The sequence below is a fragment of the Podarcis filfolensis genome (assembly GCF_964270895.1).
Source record: "Podarcis filfolensis genome assembly, chromosome: 1".
In the NCBI taxonomy this organism is placed as follows: Eukaryota; Metazoa; Chordata; class Lepidosauria; order Squamata; family Lacertidae; genus Podarcis; species Podarcis filfolensis.
In genome coordinates, this window is record NC_139604.1 from 77,903,652 (window position 1) to 77,920,599 (window position 16,948).

General features: G+C 42.4%; 1 protein-coding gene across 1 annotated transcript in view; it reads left to right on the forward strand.

The window, feature by feature from the left end:
• The first annotated feature begins 705 nt into the window (after positions 1-705).
• The window catches only part of TPCN2 (two pore segment channel 2), a 29,772-nt gene continuing 13,529 nt past the window's right edge, over positions 706-16,948 (forward strand). The window contains exons 1-10 of the mRNA XM_083601898.1: positions 706-1,024; positions 5,718-5,779; positions 6,209-6,285; positions 9,651-9,828; positions 10,162-10,278; positions 12,176-12,282; positions 13,314-13,386; positions 14,880-14,979; positions 15,676-15,741; positions 16,462-16,526. Coding sequence (XP_083458024.1) covers positions 847-1,024; positions 5,718-5,779; positions 6,209-6,285; positions 9,651-9,828; positions 10,162-10,278; positions 12,176-12,282; positions 13,314-13,386; positions 14,880-14,979; positions 15,676-15,741; positions 16,462-16,526 — 1,023 coding nt within the window. The 5' untranslated portion in view covers positions 706-846. The remainder of the gene's footprint in view (positions 1,025-5,717; positions 5,780-6,208; positions 6,286-9,650; positions 9,829-10,161; positions 10,279-12,175; positions 12,283-13,313; positions 13,387-14,879; positions 14,980-15,675; positions 15,742-16,461; positions 16,527-16,948) is intronic.

The window sequence follows — 16,948 nt, forward strand, 5'->3', positions numbered from 1 at the left end:
CTGCTGTTAATGTGTGACTGGGGCAGCACATCCCTGCGGCAATGATATCTACCCTATTGAATTAAGTCGGTCGGCGGATGAGTGGGTGGGTACCTGCATTATAGGATGGAGCAGATACTTATACGGAGGTTAACGCCCCCTGTTGAATTCGTCACTGACTGGGTGGGGGTATACAGCTGTGCGGGACTACAGCTTTCTGCCTTTGGTCACACGACGAGAATTCCTCTGAGCATGAACAGAAAGCACCTCCCAGCACAGCCCGCCTGGAAGCATCTGGGAAGTTGAACCCGCGTTTTAACGCAGGCCTGAGCTCCGGAGCTCCTCTCTTTGAATAGCAGAATAGAACGGTAGAGTAGGAAGGGACCGTGAGGGTCATCTAGTCCAACCCCCTGCAATGCAGGGCTCCTTATTTGCCCAACGTGGGGCTTGAACCCGCAACCTTGAGATTAAGAGCCACATGCTCTATCGTCCGAAGATTCTTCGGATCAGGGAAGATCCCGCGGGTCTGGCCCTTTAGTCCCCCTCTCAGCAAGACCAGAATCGCACGGGAGTTCGACGGCCGCGCAGAAGAGGAGCCCCCGCGGCTGAGCAGCGCTGCGAAACGGGCGAACCGCGCGAACTGCCCCCTTCTCTCCCTCCCCCAGCGGAGGAAGCCCCGCCCCGCCTCTGACTATTGGGCGCCACAGCCGGAGAGGCACTGAGGCGACAGCCCACCCTGTGGGGAAAGCGGCTCCTCCCCCCGCGCGGCGCGGACGGAGCGCCCCGGGCTCCGCGCCAGAGTCCCGCCCCCTCGGCTCGCGCGGCTGCCTCCGCCTCCTCCAGCTTCGGGAGCCGCTTCCGCTCGCCATGGAGGAGGCAGGCAACCCCGAAAGAGAGCCTCTGCTGGCGACGCCGCTGCCGACGGCGGCTCCCGGCGGCCCCCGAGGGCTGCGTCGCCTCTACTCGGGCGGGGACCGCGCCGCCCCGGGCGACGGAGGATCCGGCGGCGGCTCCGAGGCCTCCCGGTCTCCCCCGGGCGGGAACGGTGAGCCCAGGGGGGCGTCGGCGTCGTGGGGAATCGGGGCTGCCCGTCGACTGCTGGATCCTGATTCTGACCCTGGAGGTGCCCGGGCTTGAGCCAAGCCTCGGAGTTGCATCCTGGGATGCCCAAGAGCCGTCCCTTCATCCTCACCTGCATGGGGCTGATTGGACGGGGGTGGGGGGTGAGGCGCCTGCAGCACAAGCCTCCGCATGCGCTCTCTCTCTCTCTCTCTCTCTCTCTCTCTCTCTCTAATTTTTATTCAGTTTTCTGTTTTACCATTTAAAATACCCATTTAAACATCCTTAAAATACCAGTGACTTTCCTTCTTCTCTTTCCATGGCTCATTTTGCATATCATAAATCCCTGCATCTTTTACAAAAACTAAACCATTCAGCATTCCATTATTACATCCATCTCTGCATGCTTTCTCTCAATAGGGCTTCGTCTCCTGGGTAAGTAGGTGTGGGATCTCGTAGCTTTCACAACAGAGTAGTTTGTTCCTGCTCAGGGAAAATGGGCACTGAAAATGGGCGCCCTTGGTCAGTAAGGCCTGCATGGGTTCTAAAGTGCCCCTGAACATGTGCAGACAGGAGGACTCAAGGTCCGCTACCGGCACCTCAGAGACCTCGTGAGGCATTTTCAGAGCAGCAAATGCAACTTTCTCAGGATTAGAAATTAATCACTGTTACAGGCTTTTGCCCCACCATTTGCTGTGCTGTAACCTTAGCCTCCTGTTTATGACGGTCTCTGCTGGTGTGGCAGCATTCCTTCTGTTTTACTTCTTTGCCTGCTTAAATATTGTTGGGTAAGCTGGAGTTACAAGAAAGAGCAGAGAGAGAGAGAAAATTACATTTACAGCATGTAGGACAATACCTATAGAGCCTGTACTTTAGATGGTACAATGAAACATCAACCTTGGATGCATACTTCTTGTGCCTTGTGTCAACTTCTGTGATGGAAGTGGTACAGCAGATCTGCTAATCGACTGTCTGCATTTCTGGATTACAGAGCCATTTACTAATCCATCCATATTAAACCATACAAACAATTCCATGGCCTAGAATGTTGCAGGTCCAGTGCCACATCCCCAGGGATACTGGGCTGTGAAGTGATACCCTCCCAATAAATACAGAACAGTAACTCCACAGTTCACATAACAGTAGGAAAGCAATCACTTTTCATAGCACATGTTTATATATTGTTTCAGCAAGGATTCCATGCACTCCCATCAGTCATTTGCATTTGCAATAGCTAAGTCTAGCTCAGACTTTTGTGCCTTTTCCCTGAATTATTTGAACTCTATGAAGTACTATCGATGCACAGTGCTATGATAAATGTCAGCATAGTGACTGGCAGCATTTACATCCAAGTTTTTAACTGAGACGATTCATCTGTGTTGGTGATTCAGTTCCACATCTTGAGAAGTCACTCTCCCTATAAGCTCTAGGGCACACCCAAGTTCCACCCACAATAACATTTGGAAATCATTTGTTCATACTTTCCTGGACAATGTGAATACTTGGCTTAAAAGAAGGGCACAACATTTTTAGAACAGGGTGGCTGCGTTTGAAGCATCTAAGAACATACAGAGAGCCCTTGCTGGATCATGCCAAAGGTCCATCTAGTCTAGCATCAGTGGCCAACCAAATGCCTACAGGAAATCCACTAGAAGGGCATGAGTGCGGCAGCACTCTCCCTATATGCATCCCCAGTGACAGAGGCATACAGGGTTCAAAATTAGCAGGGTGTCAGGTGCATTTTGCACCTAAAGATTCTCCATTTACAAACACCTCCAAAAGCCTGGGTGCCATTTTTTGCACCTGGGTGCCATTTTTTGCACCTGGCTGACACTCAAGGATTACTGAAATATACGTTCTTTGAAGCTTCGTAGTATATGTTAAGGATAGACAATATGTTAAGGAGTTTAACAATAAAGAGTAGAGTGTTTTGAAAACAGAAGTATGGTACCAATATTTTTTAATTTTAAATACCAAATTAAACATGTATTAACAATTTGTGCTAAAAATGTAGTATTAACAATGTGTCACTTATGTGAATTGCATATTATCAAAGTAATAAATAAAAAGTGTTGCCAACTCCCCCCCCCGCCCCCCCGGCGACTAGACATTCTGTTTTGCGCCCACAACTCAGATCCCAGGAGTCATTTGGCTCCTAGCTTTTCTATCCCAGTTTCTAACACTGGAGGCACACCACCTTCGACACTGAAGGTACATCACTGTGTTCAGTTCAGATGCACCATTCCTTCTAATGTGGAACTTTGTGTGGTGGTGGGAGTAGTTCTGCAAGTTTGCAGCAGAAGTTTGTTTGCACAAGACTGATTGACTGATGGCCATAGTCTAGCCCTCAATTTCCTCTTTTTCCATCTTCAGGGCAATTTTGCACTTTAAAACGTTTCCTTTAAAAAATATTAATTGAATAGATTGACTTGCAAATGGTGCTTTTTAAAATGTCGGGCAGCCTGTGCAAAGCAGCATAGGGACAAGACCCATCATGGCAGCACTGGCATTTGTTTCCTGGTATATACAGCTGTCACTTCAGTTGCAAAACTGGAAGGAAGGGAAGCTCACTGGGTATCTGAGCTGGGCAGCCTGCTGTGAGCTTTGCAGTATGTTCCAGAATTTTATCTCCTGCAGACAAGGAGCTAGAACATGGGAAGTCTTGCAGATGTGGACCACAACTTCCATTATCCCTAACCATTGACCATTGATGATGCAATTTGCAGTCCGAAACATCTGAAGGGTACCATGTTGGCTGTGTCTAGGATGGAGGTTCCTTCTCCTGAGCTATTCTGGATTTAGAAGGGCAATTCATAAATATATACTTGTCTCTTGAGTGCTTCTGTTGCATTCCCTGGTGTCCACTTTTAGGATTTGGACCCCAGTCCACCAAGAACTTATTCACAAGCCTCATTACAATGGCTGGGAGTAATGCAAGAGCACAGCTGTTCTCTTAACATGCATGTTTGCTTCTAGAGCTTCTTATCCCATAGAGCCTGATATGTGATCTTGCTTGTTGGCTCACTGCCTATTTGGGGTGCAACTTTGTATCCAAAAGGTGGACAGTCTCAGACTTGCTTGTTACAGGAATGGCTTGTTGCTGCTTTCCTGTAATTGCTTTCACCATGCTGATTTGTCAGTACTCCCTCTGCTAATTTACTTGCCTGTATGCCCTTGCTGGAGAAGAGTGAATGTAAGGACAGCACTAAATGAGGGGTAATCTGCTGCAACCCTCTATTTACAATTGCTGCTGTTTCCTTGAGTTAAACCCTTTCATCTTAAACAAGAGGGAAGCGGTAAACAATGTGAAAATTACCTCATGTATGAGGCAGTTTTGAAGTAAATCAAGAGTGTCTTAGGTTGCAAGCCTAAGAAGACATATTAGGGAGGAAGCTCTGAGGAGCACAGTGAGAATTACTTCAGAGCAAATATGCAGAGCATTGCGCTGCACGTGAAATTTCTCATTGGACATGCTTTAGCATGTAGATGTGATCGCAGCTGGAAATCAGAAAGGAAATAGGTGGGAGCCAGAACATTCTTGTTGCATCCTGTTAACCAGGAAACTGTCCAAAATGACTGAAATCATGATCAAAGGGGTAATTGTGAATGGCCCCTCATATTCCTTCTGGACCACTCAATTAACATTAGTTTTTGAAGGTTCAATCACACACAAAAAACTGAAGATTAGCTAGTGGTACCTCGGGTTAAGTACTTAATTCATTCTGGAGATCCGTACTTAACCTGAAACTGTTCTTAACCTGAAGCACCACTTTAGCTAATGGGGCCTCCTGCTGCTGTTGCTCTGCTGGAGTACAATTTCTGTTCTCATCCTGAAGCAAAGTTCTTAACTGAAGCACTATTTCTGGGTTTGCGGAGTCTGTAACCTGAAGCGTATGTAACCTGAAGCATATGTAACCTGAGGTACCACTGTAATTCAAAAATACTTTTTTTCTTGATGCCAAAGTTCCTGAAATATGACTATATAGGATTCTGGCTCTTTAGAAAAAGAGGACTTTTGGGGCACATTAGCAATAAACTCTGGACCATTTCTAAAGGAATCTAACGAAGCAGTATGGTGTCCTGCCATTAAGGCGATGTCACCCACCCATTAGGATGATGTTACCAAATTGTCAGGTGGCCATGCTTTAAGAAAAATGGTCTCATGTGCCATATTGGAACCTCTGCTGGACTATGATTTGCCCAAAGGCTGAAGGTTCTCCATCTCTGCTTAAAGGAGAACATTACAGATTTCTCCTCAATTGATTTTTGTTTGTTTGTTTTAGCACAAATTTGGCACTGGTGGCATCTTCAGTCTTCCTTCCTAATATATGCAAGCTCAGCACAGCAGAGATAGGTATAAGGCTAACACATGAATGTTCACCTCATTACTGCTGTTATATTGGTTTAGATAACCTAAAATCCAGTGCTTGTATTAATACACAGAGCCTTGTCTTAATCCTGATGGTATATCAGTAGAAGGGCTCTCAGCTTCCTTTCCTCCTTCCTTCTATTGTATTCACTGAAAAGAGGCTTGAGATGTGATGACACATAGTCTGACATTCTCAGCAGCCAAAAGGCTAAATTAAGCAATACCAACACTTTGTGCGGGATCTTCATGATTAATGAAACTAGCTATTAGCTTTGTTGGGATCACAGAAATTACTGTTGTATCTTTGCAGTTGCCGATGACCAAAATCCCTACTTGAACCAAGCAGTAGTGTTCATTGAAGATGCAATTCAGGTAAATGTCTCATCTGCCAGGCTATGGCCAAAGTGGAGATAACTGATTAGTGCCCAGCAAAATAAACTATTGCATAGGACTTGAGCATTCTGTTTTCCTGGTGAGCTGCCAGTTTATGGCACATAGTTAAACTAATGTTAGGCTCAGCAGTCCGGTCTTACCAGCTGTGCAGTAAGAGACTGCCCTAAATAATTTTAGGGAAGCTTGATTTCTGCATATTTGTGTTTTCATCTCTTTGGACAACCGGGATTGCATAATTATTGCTCATGACACTTGTAAGAGCCATTCTGTGTTGGGAAATCAGCTTGTTTAAAGGTTAGTGGATGTTGCCTTGAATAGTGCTTGCCTGTATAAATTGATATGGCTTGACTTTGAATAACAGAGCAATTGTGATGCCTGAGTGATCAATCTTGCCTTTCATCTCTCTAGTATCGTTCCATAAATCACCGTGTGGATTCTTACTCCTTGTGGCTTTATCGGCGGTATTACTCAGAAGTTTGCCAATGGTGAGAAACTGGGCTCTTTTCTCTTGCTTATCTCTGATGCTTAAAGCCTCTGTCACTCTCTGACTCCACAAATCCTTGGTTCCTCTGTCAGTCCAAGGCATTTTTGTATTTTCCTAACTATCCCTCTTGGGATTTCCTATCTGGCTTCTGCAAGTCAGCAGCTACGTTGGCCACTTTCATTTTGCAGCACTAACCATGATGCCTCTCTCCAGCACTCCCAAGTTGGTAGGCTGGAGAAAGAGACCTTTTGCTAAACAATGTGACATTGCTACAAATATTGCTGGTCATCACAGATATAAAATCGCCCCTGTCCAACCAGATGCCTGTGGAAAACCTCACAAACAGAATGTGAGTGTAGCAGCACTCCGCAGCTGCTGTTCCCCACCAACCTTTAGTCAGAGGCCTTATTAGAGTGTTTCAGCCACATTTTAAAATTCCGTTTAAGATGAAACGGAATTTGCACTTTTGTCTGCTCTTGTGATAGCATAACACCCCACTGGATGAAAGCAGAGGTATGGGAAACCAGAAATGGTTGAATAGTTAAGACCCAACAGCACAATCCTATGTATGTCTCCTCAGAAATACAACCCACTGAGTTCAAGGGACTTACTCCTGGGAAAGTATATATAGGATTGCAACCCAAGGGTTGAATTCAACATAATGTTAAGCAGAATGTTTTGTTGGCACAATAACCCCCCCGCACCTCCCCTGTGCCCCCCTGCATCTGTTATATAATAATTATTTATAATAATTTATTATTTATACCCCGCCCATCTGGCTGAGTTTCCCCAGCCACTCTGGGCGGCTCCTGTTTCCATCAAAGAAGGCTTGACAAAACGTAATGTACACTCGCTTGAGGATGCTACTAAAATGATTTGTTGGCAATTTTTTTTTTTAAGTTTCCATTATTATTTAAAGCTGAAAATGTATGGATTTGGGGATAGTGTGGGGAGAAGGGGGCAGTCCCATTATGCTGGTGTTAATCCTGTTTAAGTGAATGCCACCTACATTTCTTATTTCTTCCTTTTTCTTTTTTTGGTTATTTATATTTTTTTTGAAGTTATTTCAATTAAAAGAAATAAAGTGATACAGAAAAACAGAAGGGAAAGTAAGGGGGGAAATAACAACAAAGGCACATATGAAAAGAATAGATAGATAAATATGCAAAAATGCAATATATTATATTTCCATACATTCTTATATAAATTGGTATAGTGTTATTATCCTTAATAGCAATGTAAATGTTAATAGCTTACTGCATTTTGTATAAAGGCCTTCCAGATATTATCATATTTATCCAAGCAAAGTCTGCGTCTGTAAGCATTCTGTTCACAGGTTGCGAGTGTTGTCATATTGTCAATTCATTTTTAAAAAGAAATCCTTAAGAAAAATTCCCAGGATTACAAAAATAAATGCAGATACCCTCTACCTTGTTTTAAGTTGTGATACATTCCATGTTATTAATCATCCTTTATTTCTGCCCTTCTTCCCAAAGTACCCTAGAGTGGCAAACAACAAAACAAATTTATTTGTTTAGAAACAAGCCAAATATCCTCACAAGTATTCATTTGAAAGCTGCCAGAATGTATTTTTCAGCCACCAAATGTGTGAGCGAACAGGAATGTTTTAAAATCCTGCCTAAACATTAATAACATAGGCCAATGACACCCTCCCCAAGGGCGTTCCATAGGTCATGGGTTGCTACTGAAAAGAACCTGTCATAGTTCAGCACCAGTTCCCGACTTTGCCAACCTTCATCTCCTAAGCTAGCAAAATGTCACATTTCCAGATTCTTCCTATCACAAGCTTAGTTGCAAATGGCAGGAATGCCAAAATGTGCCGGTGATAATTTAAATCCTCATGGCTTGAAAATGAGGAATATCACTGAAATATATGTGGCATCTATAGCAGGTGTGGGAAATATTTGGCCCTCCAGATGTTGCTGAACTACAACTTCCACCAACTGTTGCCATTGGCAGCACTTGCTGGTGTTGATGGGAATTGTGGTTCAGCAACATTGGGAGGGCCAGAGATTCCCCATGCCTGATCTGCAGTGTTCGCTATTGCAAAAAAGGTTTTATCAGCCACATTTTTAAAGGCCTCTCTGTGACCACTGCAGCAGTAACAATGGTACTACCATTAGGTCATTGTCTTGTTACGTTGTATATTTGATAAAGGGGAGCCACACTGGGGTGAAGGTGTCCTCCTTTGATTGTCCCTTTGCTAGTTTAAGTTTGTTGGTTAACTTTTCTAGTAGGGTGGTTGCCTATCCCCCCCCAAAAAACCCCCACAGCATACAAATCAATATGGCTAATAAGACCCAACACTCGCCCCTCTAATACATGTAAACAAACCATGCTGCAACCAACCAAACACAACCAACCAAGCTTTGGAACATCCCCCTCCCAATCTCTCTCAATGCCAATAAAAATGAACCCATATATAAATAAAACACCTACTCAGGTGATGCTGACCCAAAAACCCTGCACAAACACTATGCAATAGAATAAAAGTTCATTATCCCACCCTCTCCCTCCCTCTCTCTCTCCCCTCTTTCCCCCAGTCGCACAGTGTCTCATACTGAATGTAAATGAACTGTGAAAAAGATTCTAAAGTAGAGACGCTATATGTACTTTCCCCTGTTCGTTGGTTTTGTAACAGAAAAAAACTCAAATAAAAACTAATTTTTAAAAAATGGTTTTACTATTAATAGTCATCGTATCAGCTATTCACACTTGTAGATACAGTGGCTTCATCATGTATCAGTCCACACAAAACTTTCACCCTCTTCCAAGGGCAAGCTATCCTTACCAACCTAAGATATGCATTCGCCTAACAGCATAACATGTGAACCAAGCAATTGCAGGTTTAACTGGCAGCAATAGCTGGAAAAGATATGGTGCTGCAGCTGCCTGAATTTTTTGCTCTCATCATTCGTATGCCCCTCTGGTCCTTGTTTAGAGAACAGTTAGCACTACTTGGATGTGGAGCAAAAGCCTGTCTGAGCTGATCCTGTGAGCTGAAGCCATTTTTATTTGTTTTTTGATTTCTGAACTAAAAGCATGTCACTGAATGTACTAGGTGATGCCTGAATAGCTTGGCCGGCTTTCGGTCCAAAGAGATTGGAATGAAGGGCTTGATCTCTTTCTGCTGTACTATCACTTTGCAGGGAGGTAACTATCGCACATCATCATGCTATAAAAAGGCTTTTAGTTGTCCAGTTAGGCTCAATCCCATATACTATGCATTTTGACTGCTCCTGATATTAAGCGATTGTATGGCTGTATATTCTTTTTGGCCAAGTAGCTTTTAGGAGGATATGTTTTTCATTCAGTAATCACATTGATCTTCCTTTGCTCTTAAAGGATTTTGATTGCCACCATTACACTAATCCTGGCTCTTGCTTTCATCGAAACGCCTTCTTCATTTACTGTCACGTCGGACATACGATACCGCTTGGAACCCTGGGAGCCTCCTTGTGGCTTGACAGAGAGCATTGAACTGCTTTGCTTCCTTGTCTTTATAGCAGATGTCTCTGTAAAGGTGAGCGATGACACATTTAATGCCGCTTAGAAAATCTCCAGGTTCATGAGGTGCATTTGAATTGCCCACACTTCCCTATGTGGAATATATGGAATAACCAATGAATTCCAACATGATTCTGGGCTCTGTGCTTCAGAAATGGGAAAATTTGGAAATGGTTCTTTTGAAAAGCCTCCCCATCGGTGAAGGCTTCATTTTCATGATGACTGGTCCAGCCCTTTTTAGAAAGAGTATATCAAAATTAGTCGCACTTTAGTTTTGTAAATCTTTCTGCGAAAGAAAATGTTACAATGATCTAACAACTGTTTAACATGTATTGTATTGCTTCATCAGAGTTACTTAATAGGATGGGAAGAGTTTCGGAAAACCAAGTGGTTGATGGCCTATATCCTGGTGCTAGTAGTCTCCCTTGCAGACTGGACTGTTTCACTGAGCTCTTCCTGTGGTGAGGTAAGGATTATATGTGTGTATGTCACTGAGGCAGGGGCTCCAGGGAAGGAGGGTCAGATTGAGCAAGCGGCACTTTGCAGTTGAGCAAACAACAAAAACATTTTCACTTTTGCAAAACTTTTGAGTTTGTAATCTGAGAGCATCCTCTGCTTATATACTTACAACTTGGAGCAAGCACAGCTCAAAGTCCCACTCTGCTGTGAAGTTGTTGTCATTGGCCTTTTTATCCTGTCCTCCTCCTAACCTCTTCCTCCACCATGTTATCCTCATGACAACCCTGTGAGGTAGGTTAGGCCCAGAGTCACCCAGTGCACTTCTATCTAAGTGGGAACTTGAATCTGGGTCTCCCTCATTTCATTTTAACACTCTAACCTTCATACTATATTGGCATTTCAGCTGAAAGTTCAAATCTCCATTCAGTCCTGAAGCACACTGGGTAACTTTGTAATGTTTAACTTTTTAATTTTATTATATTTAAAATATCTCTATACTACTTTTCATTGACATGATGCTGGAGCAGTTCACAATATATAAAGACAGTACAACAAAATGCCCATAATAGCAACACAATGTCATTCAAACCACTGTAAACAATAATACATTATAACCAAGCTGTGAATTACTAGCCGGTAAACCCCACAAGGAGAGGCCGTAGCTCAGTGACAGAGTTTCTGCTTTGCATGCAGAAGATTCCAGGTTGGAACAAGGCATCACTAATATGTGGTTGACACCGACAGCTGAGCCAGGTATGAGTGTTTGAAGTTTGCTTTCTTTGGAAAGTATGTTCATTTCAGTGGTGTTTCTACTTGTTGCGTTTTTTAAAATGATTTTGGAAACATTCCTTCTGGTACCTGTACATTCTTCCTGGAACGTATGCTGACTAGAAATAACTCCCACACCAGAAATGAAGATAACCAAATGTTAACATTATGTAAAGGTATGAGGAACTAAAGAGGAAGAGTTTTGTGCTTTGCTCCATCTGCAGAATTTTATGCCAAGGTTATTATTTCAATGACTGCAAAAGATATAAACTTTGCATCTGATGAGCTGATCGCTTGGAGAAGGCCTGAGGTCCTTCTCTCCTTGGCTAGCTGTGTGAGGGTTCAGTATGCCACTGTCAATATCAGTGAAAACAGGTGCAGCTGAAGCAAACCCATCTTTTCCTTCCTCTGTCGGACTTCAAAGCATTCTAAAGAATTCTCAGGTTAACCTGTTCTAGCAGCAACAGCAACAAAGAGTTTTCTAGTGGCATTTAGCTAACATATGAAGTCTTAAGTTGGAAAGTGTCTATTTATTTATTGAAAACATTTTTATGCCACAATTCAGCCACAATTCAGCAGAACTTCCAGGGCAGTTTACATAAAAACCCCCAAAACCAAGATACCCCAAAACCAATTCCCCTCTCTGCAGCAATCTGTTAAAAAAAGGAAATACATTAAAACACCTGAAAGAACATAAAAGTTTTCTGCATGGCCCTTAAATGATAGCATTGTTGCCGCCTGTTGGATATCTCTGATGGGGGAATTCCACAAGGAACACAATCACTGAGATGGCCCCAAAATGAGCATTCACCTTGGTTAATCGTTAATGTTTTCCCTGCCCCCAGTTAATTTGTTCAAACCTTGTTTTTCTTTCTTGTCATCCATTTATACACTGGTAGTCATTACATCATGTGGGTGATCAAATGTTGCCTGTTTGTCTTGTTACCAGCCTTCCAGTTAAAAAAACAAAGAAATTATTCCCTTTTGTGCTTGCATTATATTTTGCAAAACTAAATTTTACTGTTCAGCTTGAGCAGCCCATGTGGGCATTGCATTAAAAAGCAAATTCATTCTCTGGTTTGGATGCTGGCTTTTTTGTCATTAACAAGTGCAAAATTTATCCCCTTCAATCTTAGAGTCTGAGAATACGGCGAATCCTCCGTCCTTTCTTCCTCCTTCAGAACTCTTCAATGATGAAAAAGACACTAAAAAGCATCAAGAGGACATTGCCAGAAATTACAAGGTAATAAGGAGTAATAGAGCAACTATCTTCCAGCCTGCAGATAAGAAATCAATAAATACTGTAGGCTTTACTTCCCCATAGTGGCCCAGTTTGCACACCACAGTTGTTTACCATGACATGTCAATCTGGGATGTTTTGCTCCTGCCCATAGTGTGTGGATAAAACAACCCACGTTTCATGTCCGATTTGTTTTTGGAATGATGATGATGGTTTGTATGAGCAAAACAAACCATGGTCCCCACTTCAGACATAACACTAAGCCAGGGACAGAAGATGGTTTTGTCTTCTATGAACCAGTGGGAAGTGAGAAAACAACCCAGATTATTGTGTTCATGGTAAACCTGGGGTGGGGAGCCTATGGCCCTCCAGATGTTGTTTGACTACACCTCTCATCATCCTTGGCCATAGGCCATGCAACATCTGGATGGCAGTAAACTGTTAATTATGATTTACCATAAAGTATGACTTGGGTCACCACACTACCATAACTAAGGGTAGAAATTGGGAAATGCCTGAAGGAATGACTGGTTGGGAATCAGTTGGAAGTGGGGAGAAGCCAGGAAAACCATCTTGATGATAATCTTCTGGCACAACATTTGCAAGTTGAGGGTGAATTTTGGGGTCTTTGGAGTATAGTGGAAACTTGTTGAGAGGGATCTATCAAGGAAAAGTTCTACATTACCATAGGAAGATGTACAAAAGTACTATGTTCTTATCCTCATTCTTCCCAGGTTTTGACTAAATTTGCTATAACTTAAATGCCTCAGCCAAAGAAATTATTTCCTGAATAGAGGGCAACTTCTTCTTCTTCTTCTTCTTCTTCTTCTTCTTCTTCTTCTTCTTCTTCTTCTTCTTCCTCCTCCTCCTCCTCCTCCTCCTCCTCCTCCTCCTCCTCCTCCTCCTCCTCCTCCTCCTCAAAAATGCTGTATTCTGGTTTATTTGAATGTTGTAGTCTGACATCTCTCCATTTGCATCCTTTTTATATTTTAATGAAAGAACTAATTTTGGCATTTGTGCTTTCTCCCTAATAGTGTTATGCTGCTATTAGCTGTTCACCTGTTTCTCTTTACCATGTTTGGCATGCTGCTGTTTGCTCGAACGAAGGTAACTAACGTGAACGATTCATGTAGGGTTTGGTTGTCTTGAAAGCATTGTCAGAAATGTTGGCAAATGTAATAAGTTTTTTGGGGGGAAAGTATTGCCCCTTTCTGAAATGTCTGCTATCTTTTCTGTGTTTCAGACATAGTGTTATGATAGGTCTGGATTATTTCCCTCCTTTATCAGAAGGAAATAAAGCTTGTGTGTACACACTTTGCTTTCCCAGAGGATCTTTGTAAAAGTTGGATCCAGCAGAATTAGCCTGAAAAGCGGTTAGAGCTGAAAAAAGTGGGAAAGAGTATCACTCCTCCAGCTTCCCCTTTTCAGTTCCCTCCCTCAGCTCTTTGCACTTTCCAAGGGAGAAAGTGGTAATCCCCCTTGCCATATCATGACCAATCATATAAGAGAAATTACATATATGAAACGCTCCAGCATGATAGCTTTCCCCACAAACTGTTCCCTCTAAGAAAAACTGAGGTGATAGTTACCACATGCAAACCACCACAAACTCCAAAATAAATGCCTGTGTAGAAGACGGATGTCTTCATTTCACTGTGTCTTTCTTGAATCTTTGCACTCTGAACTTTGCTGTGCTTTCCCCCTTGTGCATTTAAATACAGAAGTCTTATTCCTGTGGGTATATGTGTGTATATGTGCGAACACACACAAGCCCATGTATATAGTACCAATATATATTTGGTACCAATTCTCTTCCAGCATATTCACTTAGAAGCTGACTGCTTGTAAGGAACAAATCTCTGTAACACAGCTCCAGTTCTCAAGCAGAAGCGGATACTTAACCATTTTGCTGCTTGAATATTTTCTATTCTAGGTGCCCCCCCCCAGCTGCCTTCCTTCCCTCAGGTTTTTAAAAATGTGTTTGCTTTCTAAATACAACACTGGAAAAAATAAAAGTCCATTGGTTTTCTTGGGTTATAGTTTGCAAATCTGCCAGTTTATGATAACGATACAAAAATGATAAAATGTTGAAGAATTATATAGATATTAAAATGCAATATTATATCAAGAATGTTCTTTTTTTTTTTTTGAGATTCTAGCTTAATTCTAGTCATCTTAGTATTCATACACCAGTTCAGACAAGACCACTTTGGGAAGATGCTCATATATGATGTTGTTATGTGCAAGTAGAGTAGAAAAAGTGCCACCTGAGACTAGTTGTATGTCTTGTGGAAATTTAACGAATATCATGTTTTACATTATATTTTTCTGAAGTACTCACCTGTCTATCTGAAGCCAGAAGTAACTGGTTTGATTGTAACATTGTGATGTGTGGCCCCAATCTTCCACAGTCCTATTCTGCCTGATAAGCTAGTTGTGTGTGTGTGTGTTTGTGTGTGTGTGTGTGTGTGTGTGTGTGCGTGGCATCGCATCATGCACTTGGGTCAGGCAGTGTGATCCCAGGACTTGTGCATGCTTCTTAAATGGCTGTGGCAGACTCTTGGCATTGCTTTGCTAATGGCTTGGCTCTCTGTGACTAGGATGCCCAGCAGGACAAGGAATGGCAAGGATATTTTCACAACTTGCCAGATTCATTAACTTCCCTGCTGGTACTGCTGACAACTGCAAATAATCCAGATGGTAAGCATAACTTTCTAAATGTATTCTCTCTCCCCCCCCCCTTACTTTCTACTGTTAAGAGAATTAAGATTTGAGCAAATTCATGTTTTTCATGGTGGTGCAAACTTTGAGACATATGGCTAGGAGTGTGAACGCAAATTACTTCAGTTTCTCTGTGTCTCAGGCCTGATTTGACTACCATAGCAATACAGAAGACCCCCCCACTCCAGTTTTTCTTTAAACTTATTTACTTACGGATTGGAGTTCATAATGGGTTTTGACCTGTAGAGTAAGCTCTTATCTACCCCAGTATGAATTGAATTCTGATTGCCTTTTTCAGTATGCCTCTCTTCCCCATGTTTCATGCCGACTAACTGCTTCTTTTGTCTCTTCAAACACCTAGCATGTTTCTCTGATAGGTGTTCCTTGGTGTTTGCCTTGATTTTTTAAACACCGTTTGGAGAGAAGAAGAAGTTGGCTTTGTGACTGGCATAAGGGCTGGCCATTTAGTATTGTGCAAATCTGGCTTCTAGCAAAAATCCCTCTCATAAGTAGAGGTTCACCCTGAGCTTTATCTGAAAAATAATTGTATACATATGTTTTAATGAGCGCACTTCTTCATTGGCCCAACAGAAGCAGTGTGTGTGCTTGCTTCTCTTTTTCAGCATTTTATATATTCATTATTACTTTCTAACCTTCTTAAAAATTGTTGTACAGTGATGATTCCTGCCTACTCTAAGAATCGAGCATATTCCATCTTCTTCATATTCTTCACTGTAATAGGTAAGCTGCCACTTCATTTGAATAAGATCCCTATTCAAGTCATTCAGTGTGACCTTTGTTTTATTTGTCTCTATATAAGGGTGTTTCCAGACTTCTGTGAGATTGGTACTCCTCATTCATGCATTCCCCCCCTCAGCATCCATAGGACATCATTGGCATTAAAATATCCCTCTCCCCATTTTAACTCTGACTGGTGGGGGAGGAATCTGACACACACACACACACACACACACACACACACACACACAAAACCAGTTTGCAAATTAAGCCTCTGTTTGGAAGCACCTATACTCCTCAACCTCCCCTGTATTCTACCGAAGTTGTGGCTTTCTCTGGGAAAATAAAATAACATTTAGGGACAGAAGAAATTACCTCCCATACACTATTGACACTTAAAATACACCTGATTAAAATTCATTATACTTTCATACATCGTAAAGTTATCTAAGCCAGTCTTAAAAAAACCCAAGGTACCTTCTTCCTTCCTTTCTTTGGAAAGAGTGTACTAGAACGAACAGGTTTTAAAATGTGGCATTCATGTGGTAAAATGATTCTAGCAAATTCCCATTTTACCAGCTTACCTTGGGAATTCTGCTTATTTTTGCAGTTTTGATGCAAATTCCTAGGGCATTCATATGGGTCTCTGTTCAGTTTATAGTTGAACAAACACAGCACAGCTTCTATTTTTTTAAAGGTAAATATTTTTTTTCTTTTCTTAAGGGAACTTATTTCTGATGAACTTGCTGACAGCAATAATATACAATCAGTTTCGTGGCTATCTTCTGGTGAGTAAAGCCTAAATGACAATTTGTTGAAATGATGAAACCTAGCACGGGCTACTGCACGGGAAGTTCCTGCTGTTGGGGTATTTCAACAGCCTTCAGAAATCTGGGTTTTAGGGAGTCTTTGGTAGAAGATTTTGACTATGGCATGGTCGAATACAGCTGTGGCACAGTTGGATCTCATGTGCTTGTGTTGTATGTGTGGCTGCTGCTGCAAGCACATGAGTGGGTGGTTAGGGTCTTTCCCATGTGATCGCCACCTTAGGAGGGAGATGGCAGAGTGAGGAAAATCCACACGATTCGCTCCCTTCCACATATACATGGTTGTGATCTTTACGTACACATTGCAGCTGTCTTGTGTGATGGAGGTAGACTCGTATTCTTTAACATTTCAGAAACCAAAATTGTGAGCAAACATTTCCCAA